The 15,284-nt window shown below is 44.8% G+C and overlaps 1 protein-coding gene across 1 annotated transcript in view; it reads left to right on the top strand.

Moving 5' to 3' along the window:
- The window catches only part of AGXT (alanine--glyoxylate and serine--pyruvate aminotransferase), a 90,508-nt gene that overhangs the window by 50,551 nt on the left and 24,673 nt on the right, over positions 1–15,284 (top strand). Inside the window, exon 6 of the mRNA XM_033959613.1 lies at positions 15,113–15,197. Coding sequence (XP_033815504.1) covers positions 15,113–15,197 — 85 coding nt within the window. The remainder of the gene's footprint in view (positions 1–15,112; positions 15,198–15,284) is intronic.

The following is a 15,284-nucleotide window of genomic DNA, read 5'->3' as shown; positions in this document are numbered from 1 at the left end:
TCTGCTGTCAAGGTAGAAAGAATAAAGTAATACATTGAAAATTATCAGAATAATTCCTGGAATTTAGGTGGAACAACCTAATTCATTTCTTTGGGAAAGGATAAGGCTTAATAGAGAGTGGACATGGCTTGACCACAGAGGTGAGTGCTGATTGACTGATGTAATCCTTCTCTTATCTGTCAAACAGTTTGATTTAACATACAGAATGATGCAGGGAAAAAATTTGTCCCCATCCCCTCAAGCTCGGCTCTATCCCCACCAGCTCAGTCCCCACAAGCTGGGTCCCAGTCCCTGCCACATCTCCACCAGCTCAGTCCCTATCCCTGCAAACCAACTGATCCCATCTGAACAAGCCTCAAATAGTTATGATTTTATACTGAACTTATTTTATTAAAGTATAAAAAGAAACAATATGCTGTACAATTGTCATTTTATAAATCACAAATAATACAGAGCAGGAATCAACAAAACCCATATCTCCCCCTCTCCTCCCCCTCACAAACATCCCCTCCACTTTCAAGAAAACTGAAGTCAAATTACTACAGAATGTTACTTAGAAAAATCAAGCTAACAGAATACTTCAGTCACACATAGCAGGAATAATGTTAGGGGAGTGCAACTAGGGCAACTACCCCCTGGTCAGAGAGAGCCCTAAGCCAGCTGGAAGCTAAAGAAGAACAGCCTAGACTTTGCAGTCCCCAGTTATGTCTAACACCAGCTCTAGCAAGATACATATTTCAAATCTGATATATTCTAATCACAAAATAGAAAATAAAATTATTTTTTTCTACCTTTTATTGGCTCATCATTTTATTCTTCAAATCATGTTGGTCTCAGGCGCTGGTCTCTGTTTTATTTTGTCTTCTCTTAACTCACTTGCTAGGGTCTCCTGACCATTTGACATTTCTTCTTTCTCCATGCTCACCATTAATCTTCAATATATTGTTCCCTATGTTCAGTGTCTCCTTTCTCTATATCTCCTATACATCCCTTTCTAGTATTTCCCCTGTGCCCATCTCCCTGCCTTCATCATCTCTCCATTCTATAACCCCCTCCCTCTGTGTACAGTAGCACTCCTCTATATCCCACCTGTCCAGCATCTTCCTTCTGTGTTCTTATTCTCCCTCATGTCTAGCCATTTTCTTTCTGTGTCCATATACCCTCCCATGTCTAGCATTACCCCTTTGTGTCCATATACCACCCCTATGAAGCATTCCTTTTTTTGTCCCTGTTCCTATGCTCCTATCCATGCCCACTAAATCCCCTCTTTTTGTATATCTTCCTGTGTCCAGCTTCTCTCCTCTCTTACTCCCTTATACCAATATGTCTCTCACACTTTCTTTTTCCTCCCTCCCTCCGCTATGTTCAATATTTCACTCACTCTTCCTTCATCCCCTTGGTTCAGCTTATCTCTTTCCCTTTCCTTCTCTCTCTTCTTCCCTGCAGATCCTGCATTTCTTTCTCTTCCCTCTAGCCCCCTGACCATGGGTCCAACACCTCTATCCCCTCCCTTCAGTGCCCAAGTGTGGGTCTGGCACCTCTCCTTTCCCTCCAGCTCCATTCTACCCACCTTATGGGCCCAGCACCTATTTCCCTTCTGCCTCCAATCCCCAGACCAGATTTAATAACTGTCTTCCTTCCCTTCAGCTCATGCTAGTCCAGCAGCCCAGTCAAACCCCTCCCTCCTTCACGGGTGCAGCAACAGCCCCCCTCACTTCCTCCTTATCGCAGATCCAACAGCCCTCGCACCCTCCCTCCCTTGACCACAAACGCCGGCGGAAACCCCCCCCCCCCCCCAATATAACAAAACCATGACTCTCCTGGGTTGGCCTCTTTGCACCTCCCAGGGCAGTCCTACCAGTCTCTCAGAAGCTTCCTGCATTCAGTGCTGCTCTGGGAACCTTCCTTGCTGCCGGGCCCCTCTTTCCAATGTAATTTCTAGTTTCATCAGAAGGAGGGACTCGGTGGCAAGAAGGTTCCAGGAACAGCGCTGCATGCAGGAAGCTTCTGTAGGCCTGCCTCGGGAGGCGTGAATGGGCTGACCCAGGAGAGTCACATGTTTGTTGCTGTTTTTTTTTAATTTTTTTGCCACCGGCGATCGGAGAGCCAGAGAGGGAGGGTGTGAGGGCTGTTGGACCTGTGATATGGAAGGAGGGGGGCTGCTGGAGTCATGAGGTGGGCTGCTGCTGTACCCATGATCACGAGGTGGGAAAGGAGGCAATTCACAGCAGATCCTTTACTGTAGGGACAAGGCCATTCACCACTCATCCCTGGTAACCAGTTGATTTCTTCCCCTGTTCCTGCAGGTTTCTCGCAGCTACCAGCAGGAAACAGTAACCATGTCATTCTCTAATTTAACATGTACCCATTCTACTATTCCTACAAAGTCAAGATTTTAATCTTTTATTTTTATAGAAAAAGTTGGAAAAATAATTGGAAAAAAAATAAAAAAGGTTTCTTGGACAGACTATATATATTTTATTTTTGCTGGGTATGCTTAATTTTGCTATTTTTTTTCTTTCTTGCTTTTCTTTCTGCTTTGATACTGAAATTTTATAGTTTTCACTTATGTTGCCTTTTTATTACCTACTAGTATTTTAGCCCGTTACATTAACGGGTGCTAGAATATATGTCTGTCTGTCTTAATTTCTGTCTCTCTCTCCCTCCCGCTGTCTTTCTTTCTGTCTGTCTCTGTCCCTGGCCCCCATTGTCTGTCTGCCTTTCTGTGTATCTCTCTGCCCCTGTGTCTTTCTTCTTTTCTTTCTGTCTCCCTTCCTCCCGCTGTCTGTCTGTCTGTCTTTCTATCTATCTGTCTCTCTCCCTGCCTTCTATGCAGCAGCATTTCTCTCCCACCACTTCCCTGTGCAGCAGCCAAAGCATCACTCCCTCCCCCCACACCACTTCCCTGTGCAGCAGCAGTAGCGTTTCCTCTACCCCCCTTTCCCTTCCCGCGGTCTGTCCAGCTCCCTTAGTCCCTTACCGCCCCCCTTCCCTTCCCGCGGTCCTGACTATGAACCTGATAATTCCAGCTGCGTGTGCAGAAGTCTTCACACGCTGCTTTGGGTCCTTCTACTGCCCTGATTTACTCTGGAACGTCCCTGATGACATCATCAGAGACACGGCAGAGCAAATCAGGGCAGTAGAAGGGCCCGAAGCAGCGTGTGAAGACTGCTGCACATGATGCTGGAATTGCCAGGTTCGTAATCGGGACCGCGGGAAGGGAAGGGAAGGGGGGGGCGGCAAAGGACTCGAGTCCCGGGCAGTGGGGTCAGCGCAAGAGCTGGGGCAGAAAGTTGCTGGGCTCCTAGGGTCTGTCGTGGAGGCCGGGCCAGCTCCGTTTCTCAGTTCGTCCCGGAGAGGGAGGGGGGAGCAGGAAGCACTCTTTGTGCCCCAGCCCTTCAGAAGTGCGTGCGAGTAGCCGGGAGGCCTAGGCGGTGACAGGGGCTGCGGCGGCCATCTCCGAGTGACACCAACTCTCGCTTCTCCTTTTCTGTCACTCTAGGACCGCTGCCTCGCGCCCTCTGACGACTATGGTACACTTTTATTTTCTCTCTCTGTGGCTGCCTCTAAATGTCCCGCCGCCGAACGTGCCTGTTGCGTCTCTAGCGCACCTTCGGATACGTAGTAAGCGCGCATGCGCACTCTTGCCAGCACATCCCGACAGATCAGATCTCAGGGAACACGCGGTGAGAATGCGCATGCGCGCTTAGCGTTTTATTATTATAGATAGTATTCACAGTACACCTCTTTCTTCTCTTCATATTTCTCTAGCATGTATTTAAATACTCCTTACATAGATGCTATAATTAGATTGTGAGCCCACTGGGACAGAGAGGGAAATTTTCTAATGATTGAAAATATAACCCTCATTTCTAATGTATTAGAATTGTAAACCACTTAATACTCATGTACAAGCAGTATTTCAAATACAATAAATCCAACTATCAAAACAAATGGATGACAACTGTAGATATTTATGTGTGGGCATAATTTATAGTGTCCAGATAAATGAAATACATGTGGAGGGCCATTTTCGATAGTGCTTCTAAGTCCAATTTTGAATGTTTCCTGTAAGACGTCCAAAAGTCTGGTCAGAGAAATGTCCATTTTTGAAACCACTAGAAGGCCCAGTTTTATTTTGAAAATGATCTATTTGGATGCCTTGGCCGTCAGGACGTCCATCCTTGGGACACCTAACTTTTTAAATCATTTTCGACCACAAAAATATCCAAGTTCAAAATGTCCAAATCCAGATCATTTGGACGTGGGAGGAGTCAGCATTGTAATGGACTGGCAACATAGACATGCCAAAAGGGCACCGCTGTGAACTTCACATAAAGGGTGCCAGATGTACATCTAAGAACATATGAATAGCCTTACTGGATCATACCAATGGGCCATCTAGCCCAGTATCCCATCTTCATGGAGGCCAATCCAAGTTACAAGTACCTGCCAAAAACTCAAATAGTAGCAGCATTCTATGCCACCAATCCAGGGCAAACAGTGGCTTCTCCCATGTCTGTCTCACCATAAACCCCTTACAATTTATGGTGAGCCCTCTAAAATTCCCCAAAATCTACTATACCCACCTGTCTACCTCCACAATAGCCCTTATGGCTGCAGATGGCACCTATATGGCAGTATAATAGGGTTTTGGTGGCCTCACACTTTCCACTGTAAATATAGTAGTTAGAGTGACCAAAGCAGGATTAATTATTTGAGGGCCCCTAGGCATACAAGTACACTAGGCCCTCCTGGCCCTGCCCCGCCCACACCCCACCATGCCCCGCCCCATTTATCTGTTTTCTTATTTACTTCTTTATTTCCCCTTGTATTTCTTTTTTAAAAAAAATTTTCAGAACAAATATTAGCATACCAATGCATCGTTTTTCTTCTATACAACCCACAAACATCTCTGAACAAATCCCCCTTCCTTCCCTTACCACCTACTTACCCAGGACTTTAACTCTGAACCCTTTCCATGCATATATAAAAGTGTTCAAGCATTTGTAAAGCAGTAATACTATCCGAAATATAAGTCTATATTAATAACCAAGTTTACAACGCCTCTCAACTGCCTCACTCTACATCAACCAATTGTAACCCATATGTATGTATAAACAACCAAATCTGTAACTCCTCTAGTACGTTCCACTCCATGTATGTTAACTTGCAATGAAACAACAAGGCAAGAAGTCCACCAAAGAATCCAACATGAAACAAAAGATTGGCAGAAAATAAGGAGATTCAAATTAGGTTTATTCAAGGTGCTCCCAAGAACCATGCTCGATGCATTTTGCCAAACAAGGCTAGTCAACGCTAACAAAAACCATGTCTTTCATACAAACAGAACACAGAATACACCTTTGCCTAATATGGAATCTATAATAATAAAATGCTAGCCGCGCATGCGCACTCTCGCCGCATGTTCCCTGAGATCTGATCTATCGCGCTGTGCCCACGGCGAGAGTGCGCATGCGCGCTTACCACACATCGGAAATTACCTGTCAAACTTTATTTTTAAGCTCAAAGCCGCACCACGCATCGGAAATTACCTCTCAAACTTTATTTTTAAGCTCAAAACCGCTGCCGCGGCTACTCTCTCGAACTGCACCAGGCGGGGATCGAGAGAGGAGCCGTGGCGTTGGCTCTGAATTAAAAAATAAACTTTGTCATCTGGAGCCATTGCAAGAAACATGGTAATAATACTAGCCCTGAATGAAGCTTCCTACACCCCTACCGTCCCCATTGATTGCCCCTTCTCCTTCTGCCCAAGAAAGCATGGGTCAGTAGTCCCATTTATGAGTTCTACCCAAATCAATCTGGCTTAGAATAATTCCCCCCCCCCTACCCTAGGACAGTCTGGTGGTCTTCAAAGAACAAGTGAGTCCACAACACTCACTGTTCCTCTTTGCTCTGCCTGTGAATGGCAAAAGAAGCAGTGAGTGTTCAGCTAAGGGGGGAGGCACGGGGCTACGGCGGACTTCCTCCCCCGAAGCAGTGAGTAGTCAGCTAAGGGGGGAGGCGCGGGGCTACGGCGGACTTCCTCACCCAAAGCAATGAGTGGTTAGCTAAGGGGGGAGGCACGGAGCTACGGCGGACTTCCTCCCACGGCTGTCCAACATAGCCAGGCTGCGGCGGTCTTCCTTCTCAGGTTCTCCTATGTTGAGAGGTGGGACGGAGGCGAAAGGCTGCAGCGGACTTCCTCCCCTGAAGCACTGAGTAGTCAGCTAAGGGGGGAGGCGCGGGGCTACGGCGGACTTCCTCACCCGAAGCAGTGAGTGGTTAGCTACGGGGGGAGGCGCGGGGCTACGGCGGACTTCCTCCCCCGAAACAGTGAGTAGTCAGCTAAGGGGGGAGGTGCGGGGCTACGGAGGACTTCCTCCCACGGCTGTCCACATAGCCCTCAAACCAGACATTTAGGTGTCAGGGATTGGCTGAGGGTATAGTTAAAAATCATACCTAAAAAGACAGAACCAAAAGTCAAAACACTACTGTCCCAAGTATAAATCTCATATTTTAGAGGGGCCAGGAACGCAAAGAAAGAATTCTGCGAGCTTTAAATGATCTGATTTGCATGCCACCTCACATCCGGGTAATAGTAGGAGCGTTACACAGTTGCCATAACAATGTTGCATCAGGTTACTAATAGGCGTGTTCCACGTGCGAACTTTGCCATTTAAATGAGTGTCAAGTGACGGTTTGACCTACACAAGTCACTCTGTGCCTATTTCATAAATTTTTAACATTTCTACTGTGCCGATTTACTACAAACAACTTACATCCGTTATTTAAAAAAAAAAAAGGCAAGTGACAGACATCTCCACACACAGAAAATACTCACACAGAAGTACAAGGGGGAGACAAATACAGATTCAAAGAAACAGACACCAAAATACAGACAGACAAACAGACAATGGACAAGGAAAATTATTTGAGAGACAGCCAAACAAGAAAAAAAGACAGACACAGAAGGACAAGGGGGCTACAGATACAGATTCAAATAGACAGACACCAAAACAAAGACAGACACACACAAAAAAAAATACTGCAGAGACAGACAAACAGGAAAAAACCTCAAAAAACAAAGAGAGACACAAAGAAAAAAAAAAACACCTTATAGCAGCCAAAGAGACAAACACAAAAACAAACACAGACAGAGAAACCAAAAGTAAGAATTGCAGTCAGCAGCCAAAGAGATAGACAGAAGGTGACAATCAAAAAACCACACAGAAAAACAGGAGTCTAAAGAAACAGATTTAAAGAAAAAAAAAATTTGGACAAGGAGAGAGACAAACAGAAAAAAAAATACACACAGAAATGGAGGGGGAGAGAATGCTGATGTACCTACTGCACAGGAAAGTGGAGGGGGAAAATAAATGCTGCTGCATAGGGGGCAGGGAGAAAGACAGATAGAAAGAAAGACAAATAGTGGGAGGGAGGGAGAAAAAAAGAAAAGAAGAAAAAAACAGGAGCTGAGAGAGACATAAAAATAATGAAAAACAGCGGCAGAGAGAGACAGAAATAAAGAAAGACATAGAGACATATATTCTAGCACCCGTTAATATAACGGGCTTAAAGACTAGTGGGTGAAGAAAGCGATAGGAGATAAGAAAAAATCATTCCGGATGTGGAAAAAGGGCAAAACCGGGGAAAACTGGAAAGAGCACAGGAAGCATCAAAAAGAATGTCACTGAGTGGTTAAAAGAGCAAAAAGAGAATATGAAGAGAGGCTAGCCAGGGAAGCATGAAATTTCAAACTGTTCTTCAGATATGTTAAAGGGAAGCAGCCGGCAAGAGAGGAGGTAGGACTGCTGGATGAGGGAGATAGGAAGGGAGTGGTGAAGGAGGAAAAAGAAGTGGCGGATAGACTAAATATGTTCTTTTCATCAGTATTTACAAGAGAGGACACATCCAATGTGCCGGAACCTGAAAAAATCTTCAAAGGAGATCAAGCAGAAAAATTAACATCCATAGAGGTAAGCCTCGAAGACATACTCAAGCAGATAGATAGATTAAAAACTGACAAATCTCCAGGCCCGGACGGAATCCACCCTAGGGTACTGAAAGAACTAAAGGAGGAAATAGCGGAACTTCTACAGCAGGTTTGTAATCTATCCCTGAAAACAGGCGTGATCCTGGAGGACTGGAAGATAGCAAATGTTAAGCCCATCTTTAAAAGAGGATCAAGAGGTGACCCGGGAAACTATAGACTGGTAAGTTTGACTTCAGTTCCGGGGAAGATGGCGGAAGCGCTGATAAAAGACAGCATCGACGAGCATCTAGAAAGGAATAAACTGATGAAAACAAGCCAACATGGCTTCTACAAGGGAAGATCGTACCTAATGAACTTACTGCACTTCTTCGAAGGAATTAACAAACAAATGGACGAAGGGGCCCCCATAGACATCATATACTTGGATTTCCAAAAAGCCTTTGATAAGGTACCCCATGAATGTCTACTACGGAAACTGAAGAACCATGGGGTGGAAGGAGATGTACATAGATGGATCAAAAATTGGTTAGTGGGTAGAAAGCAAATGGTGGGAGTGAAGGGACACTACTTGGACTGAAGAAGGGTCACGAGTGGAGTACCGCAGGGGTCGGTACTCAGACCGCTGTTGTTCAATGTATTTATCAATGACCTAGAAACAGGGACGAAGTGCAAGGTTATAAAATTTGCAGATGACACAAAACTTTTTAGTGGGGTTAGGACTACAAAGGACTGTGAAGATCTACAAAGGGACCTGAACAAACTGGGAGAGAGGGCAAAAAAATGGCAGATAAATTTTAATGTAGAGAAATGTAAAGTCTTGCATGTAGGAAACAGAAACTCGATGTACAGCTATACAATGGGAGTGCTGGTAATGGGTGAAAGTAGCCTAGAGAAGGAATTGGGGGTACTGGTTGATAAAACGATGAAACCATCGGCACAGTGAGCAGCGGCCTCAAAGAAGGCGAATGCTAGGTATTATCAAGACAGGTATAACAACCAGAACGAAGGTTGTTATCCTGCCGTTGTATCGGGCGATGGTGCGCCCGCATCTGGAGTATTGTGTTCAATACTGGTCGCCGTACCTAAAGAAGGATATGGCGATACTCGAGAGGGTGCAGAGGAGAGCAACACGACTGATAAAGGGTATGAAAAACATTTCATATGCTGAAAGATTAGAGAGACTGGGGTTCTTCTCCCTGGAGAAATGGAGACTTAGAGGCGACATGATAGAGACTTACAAGATCATGAAGGGCATAGAGAAAGTGGAGAGGGACAGATTCTTCAAACTTTCAAAAACTACAAGAATGAGAGGGCATTCGGAAAAATTAAGAGGGGACAGATTCAGAACCAATTCTAGAAAGTTCTTCTTCACCCAAAGGGTGTGATAGGACAGAGTACGGTATTGGGGTTCAAGAAGGGATTGGACAGTTTTCTGAAGGAAAAGAGGATTGAAGGGTATAGATAGAGAACTACTATACAGGTCCTAGAACTGATGGGCCGCCGCGTGAGCGGCCTGCTGGGCGCAATGGACCTCTGGTCTGACCCAGCAGAGGCATTGCTTATATTCTTATGTTTTTATAATCACAAACTAATCTCTCCCCCTTTTACAAAACTGTAGTATGGTTTTTAGCCGTGACCGTCGCTAAAAAATTGGGGGGATAAAATAGAAATACGTAGACAAAGGTTAAATTGAACCACCAAGAAGTTGGACTCTGCATACAATGCAACACCACAGAAACAGCAATGCATGTCCCCTAAAGCAAAAAAAATAAATAAATAGAAATTTTTTTTCTACCTTTGTCTTCTCTGGTTTCTGCTCTCCTCATCTTCTTGTCACTCTCTTCCTTTCATCTTCTGTCCTTCTATGCAACTTCCAGAAACTGTATGCCTCCCCCTTTCATCTTTCCCTTTGCCCCCATTGGTCTGGCATCCATCTTCTTCCATTCCCTTCTCCAATGGTCTGGCATCTCTCTCCTCTTCTTCCCTTCCCTTTCCCACAACCACATTCCCATGCTTTCGTATTTCACTCTCTGCTCTCCCTTCCCCCCCCCCCACTTCCATCAGCATCAGCCCCCTTTCTTTCCCTCCAACCCAATTCCATCCAGTATCCTTCCCCCTTATGTCTTCCCCCTTTCCCTGCACACCAATTCCATAAGCATCTGCCCCCTTTCTCTCCCTCCACCATCCTTTCCACACGGCAGCAGAAATGCCCTCCCCAGCAATGCCCCCCCCGGCAATGAGCCCCCACCCGACAACGACGACAACACCAACTAGCCGCCCCCCCCCCCCCCGGCATCGACGGACAGCAATGCGGCCTTCTGCCGGCATCAATGGCAATGCGGCCGGCTCTACATGAAGATCCCACGATGACTGCATCTGCCGGAAGAAGTAAATGATGTAGAAGGGGGATGGAACGGCAAACGCATTCATCGTGGGACCTTCTTGGAGCTGCATTGGCTGCGTTGCTTTTGATGCCGGCGTAAGGCCGAGTTGCTGTCCATCAATGCCGGGGGTGGGGGGAGGGCCCGTCCGGTCGGTGTTGTCGGGTGGGGGCCCATTGCCATGGGCCCATTACCATCTGAAAAAAAAAATTTGGCATATTGGTAAGTCGTCCTTCAGCGGGGCCCCTGACTATTTCGGGCCCTAGACATGTGCCTACTGGGCCTATTCATTAATCCGGCCCTGAGAGTGGCTTAAGGGCCTGGGTCCTCCTCTCTATGTTTCTCTAGCCCACCTACCAAGTTACTTAAGACACCTGTGTGTTCTAGAGACAGGTATATACCATTTCATTCAGATTTTGGTGGTGTGGAAGGGGGTCAGGAACTACTTGGGGAGTGTGAGGGATCATTTCTCAATTCACCCAGTGGTCATCTGATCAGTTTGGGTATCTTTCTGGCACTTACATGCTTTTAAAACAGGTCTAGCTCTGGACATCTAAGTTTCATCCAGGATGTCTTGGGAAACATTTGATTATGGTTGCAAGATATCCAAGTCTAAGTACACCCAATGTCCACTTATAACATGCCTACAAAACCCCTCAAACTTCAAATGCACAGTGGCTAAGAAGCCTAACAAGACGTCCAGAAAGCTGGCTTCAAAAATTGGCACTTGGCCATCTTGGTGAGTAAGGCTGTGGACTGGTCATTGTAGGGTTGAGAGTGAAGTGCACAGACACAGAGCTGAACACCGGTCAGGAGATCAACACATGGAAGTTTCTTTTACATCTGGAGCCTGTTACAGCACAAGTTTCAAGCAGCATCTATCAGTGTTACCCGGTTTTCTTAGTCATATTTCAGGAACTCGCTTCCCTGGTCTGGTTTCACCAAAACAACCCTAAAGTCTTTGGAAGTTAGTGGCTGTAGTTCATATGCTCTCAAGACAGAATTTCTCTCTTCCTGTTTCTCTTAAACCAGCTCCTGGGGTAAAGATAAATCACAGGTTGAAAGTTAAGACTTACCTTAGCCTACTGTGGTAGCGAACCATGTAATTCTCTTGTGTACCCTCCTCTTCTCTGGGCTTTCTCTTCCTGTCTCTAGCCCTGCCTCTGTTCTCATCTGAGAATTGCATCCTGGTTTCCCATCCTCCTCTCCCTCTCTCTGGGGAAAAAGAATACTTTCTAGCTTTGTTGGGCTCATGTGAGGTAGTCATAAGAACATAAGAACTGCCATACTTGGACAGACCAAAGGTCTATCAAGTCCAACATCCTGTCTCCAACAGTTGCCAACCCAGGTCCCAAGTTAGGGTTACCATATTTAAGGATGGGAAAACCTAGTCACATGGCCCTGCCCCATTCTGCCCTAGCGTCGCCTAGTTCTGCTTCCAGCCCACCCCATTCTGCCTCCAGCTCTACCCCGTTCTGCCTCTAGCCCCGTTCCCAAAAAGCCTTGTCTCTTTTTTGAAGACCTCCAGCATGCGCAGATGTATGTGACGTCATCCATGCATACTTCTTGAAGGCCCTAAAGACGCGACCAGAGTGCGGGGCTTTCCAAAACCAAGACAAACTGCCAGGTTTTGAAAAGTCCATCTAGGAACCCGGACAGTCCTCTAAAAAGAGGAAATGTCTGGGTTTTCCCTGACATCTGGTAACCCTATCTCAAGTATCGATCTAGATCCCAAGTAGTAAATCATGGGGAGTGGTAATGTCTTATAAACTCCCTACAGACGTCCAAATGCCACTTTATGCTATTTTTTTGACATCTATTTTTTTGAAAATGAGTCCCATTGAGATTAATATTCAAAGGGGTTTAAGCTCTTAACTTAAAAGTTAGGCACCTAAATTGGTCTCTTTCAAAATGTGTTAAAAGCCAACTTATATATGTACATGAGCACACATGTGTAGGTAGCGAGTTTAGGAAACCTGCCACTTACACACATATCTTCAGTATGCACAGCTTTCAAGGGGGCATGTGAGTGTAGGTGTGATGTGAGCAGACTTTTAAAATAAACATGTACTTCCCATTTCAAAAAAGGAATACATGTGTATCTTTTCATAGGCATTAACATATCCCTGAATCATGAACAAATATGAACCAACTGCTTGGAACAATTGTGTTTGTCATTCTGGCCTTAAAAATCATCTAAACAAGCCAAAAATTTCAGATTTAGAATTTGACTTCCTAATTGGCTCCTGACTTTTGAGCATTTTTCCAAAATCCACCACTTATACCTCACCTTGTTGGAATGTAATGTGTAAGAGATAAAACTGGTACTCACACATGCAAGTAATGCCACTTACACATGTAACACTCCAAATCAACCCATTCCTTTGCACATTATGATGACAATTCTATAAGTGAGTGCTTCCTTGTACATCTGCTGATGACAAATTGGATGGCCAGATTCCATTATAGAATACAGGTGTAAGTTGTCACCAATGCACCTTTTATGTTCCCACAGATACCCCATAGAGTTGGTGTAACTAAGGACATGTAAATGTGTCAAGGATGTGCATAACTTGGAGCTCCTCTCACATCTCATCAAAGCCTCAGTCATCTACCTTCCCCCTTGCAGTTACATACTATGTCACTTAAGTTTCAAGTTTAAGTTTAATGATCATTTGATATATCGCCTATCTTAATTCTAAACGATGTGTCCTTAGGGTACTTGTTTGCATTAATGATATTTTGCATTTACACACACATGGAGCAAGTATCTGCAGGTATATAGTTAGAGAATTGCTTTTTTTGTTTTTCAAATTGATGTTCCCACTGTATGTGCCAGTAAATATACATCTATTCCTGCATATCCTTGTACGTGTTTTACTAAAAGGCTCCTCATTCAGTGAGATTTTTGTAAAATACAGTACATGGAAAATTTTGAACTTCCTCTCTTGGATGTCCTTTTCTGACCTTCATACTGTTCATTCTTTGGAGGAAAGCTGGAAGAATGGAGATATGATAGAGACTTTTAATTACCTACGTGACATAAATGCTAGGGTTACCAAATGTCCAGATTTACCCAGCCATGTCTTCTTTTTAGAGGACTATCCAGGCATCTGGATGGGTTTTCAAAACCCTGAAGTTTGTCCAAGCTTTGTAAACCATTGAGCTTGGGGCCACGTTTGGAGGGCATCTGCGCATGCACAGATGTGACACGATTATGTCACATGCACACATGCATGTGATGTCATCATGTTGCATCTATGCATGTGCAGATGCCCTCCAGATGTGGTCTCGAAGAGACGAGGATTGTGTTGGGAGGGGGGGCGTGGAACGAGGCAGGGCTGTGGGTGGAATGAGGTGGGGCTATGGGTTGAACAGGGTGAGACCGGGGAGGGCAGAATGTGGCGGGGCTTCACGTCCTCTTTTTTTCTTTTTTAAATAAAAATCTGCGTAACCCTAATAAATGCACATGAGGCAAATCTCTTTCATTTGAAAGAAAGCTCCAGAATGAGAGGGCATGGGATGAAGTTAAGAGGTGATAGGCTCTGGAGTAATCCAAGGAAATACTTTTTTACAGAAAGGGTGGTAGATGCATGGAATAGTATCCTGGTAGAGGTGGTGAAGACAAAGACTGTGTCTGAATTCAAGAAAGTGTTTGTACAGACACATGGGATCTCTTAGGTAGAGGAGGAGATAGTGGATGCTGCAGATGGGCAGACTGAATAGGCTATTTGGCCTATATCTGCCATCATGTTTCTATGAAAAATAGGTTACTGGTCAATATTCAGCCTTCAGTGGTGAGTGATTTTTTTTTAAACTCTGGCTACTGAGGTCAGAGTTATCCCCAAATATCCAGTAATGGGACATGTTTTGACACTGACACTGAATATCTGGGGTTAATTTGCATTGGATTATCCTGGCCACTGGAACAAGTGAACATTGTAGACAGGCCTGAGGGGCCCAGGCCTTCCTTGCACTATCTTCAGGGAATGGATAGGAGGGGGAATCGGGCTGAGAGAAGTGTTTCCCTTTCCAGGGGAATACGAGGGGAAATCAGGAAGAGGAAGGCAACTGGAGCTGCTACCCAGCGGGTAACCAGGCACTGGCCAAAGTTCAGACTAGTGCTCAATTACCTTTCCTGCAAAAAGTTAGGAAAGTTTTTTTCTGACCTAACTTTATGCAGGTTCCTAGCCTGTTAGTAGTCTGAATATCACCACTAACCAGCTAGATGGCTGCTCTGCCCAAACTGTGCCCCAGACCTGCTCTTAACCTTGTTGGTTAGGAGTTGGCCATTAAGAGGCAATATTCAGCCACATTGGTCTGTTAAGTGCCACTTAATATTACTGTTTAGTCCCAGACAAGAAATTCAATTTAAACAGCCAGGAACTTCCCCTGACCATTTAAATCACTTTGAATATCTGCACCTTAGGCCCTGACAAATTAAAGAGGGTTTTTTCCCTCTTATTTTGTGTCTATGGAAAAAGTGTTTAGTACAGTGTCTCAAGATTATTTTTCAGTATATTTCCTCTGAGTTTTAGAGAGTGATTGTGTGATGATCTCTATACTTTGCTACTGAAGGCAGATTGGCAAACATTTGTAGAATGACAGTACAGTTTTGGTAGGTTTTAACATGATAATATTATTACAAATTTATTATTATGTAAATTCCTTCAGAGAAATAAAGCCATCTATTAAATACACTAATGTTCTGAGTCTCTGTAATCTTTCCTGCTAGGTATTGATATTTTATATACTGGTTCTCAAAAAGTGCTCAATGTACCACCTGGCACCGCCCCCATTTCATTCAGTGAAAGAGCCAGGTAAGAGAATTCTCACAGGATGCCTAATATAGCTGTTGATATGGAAAAGGGAATAAGAATGGGAGGAGGTCTGAAACCCACAATTTA

Source organism: Geotrypetes seraphini, chromosome 9 (genome assembly GCF_902459505.1).
Source record: "Geotrypetes seraphini chromosome 9, aGeoSer1.1, whole genome shotgun sequence".
Lineage (NCBI taxonomy): Eukaryota > Metazoa > Chordata > Amphibia > Gymnophiona > Dermophiidae > Geotrypetes > Geotrypetes seraphini.
This window is presented reverse-complemented; position numbering and strand designations above follow the sequence as displayed.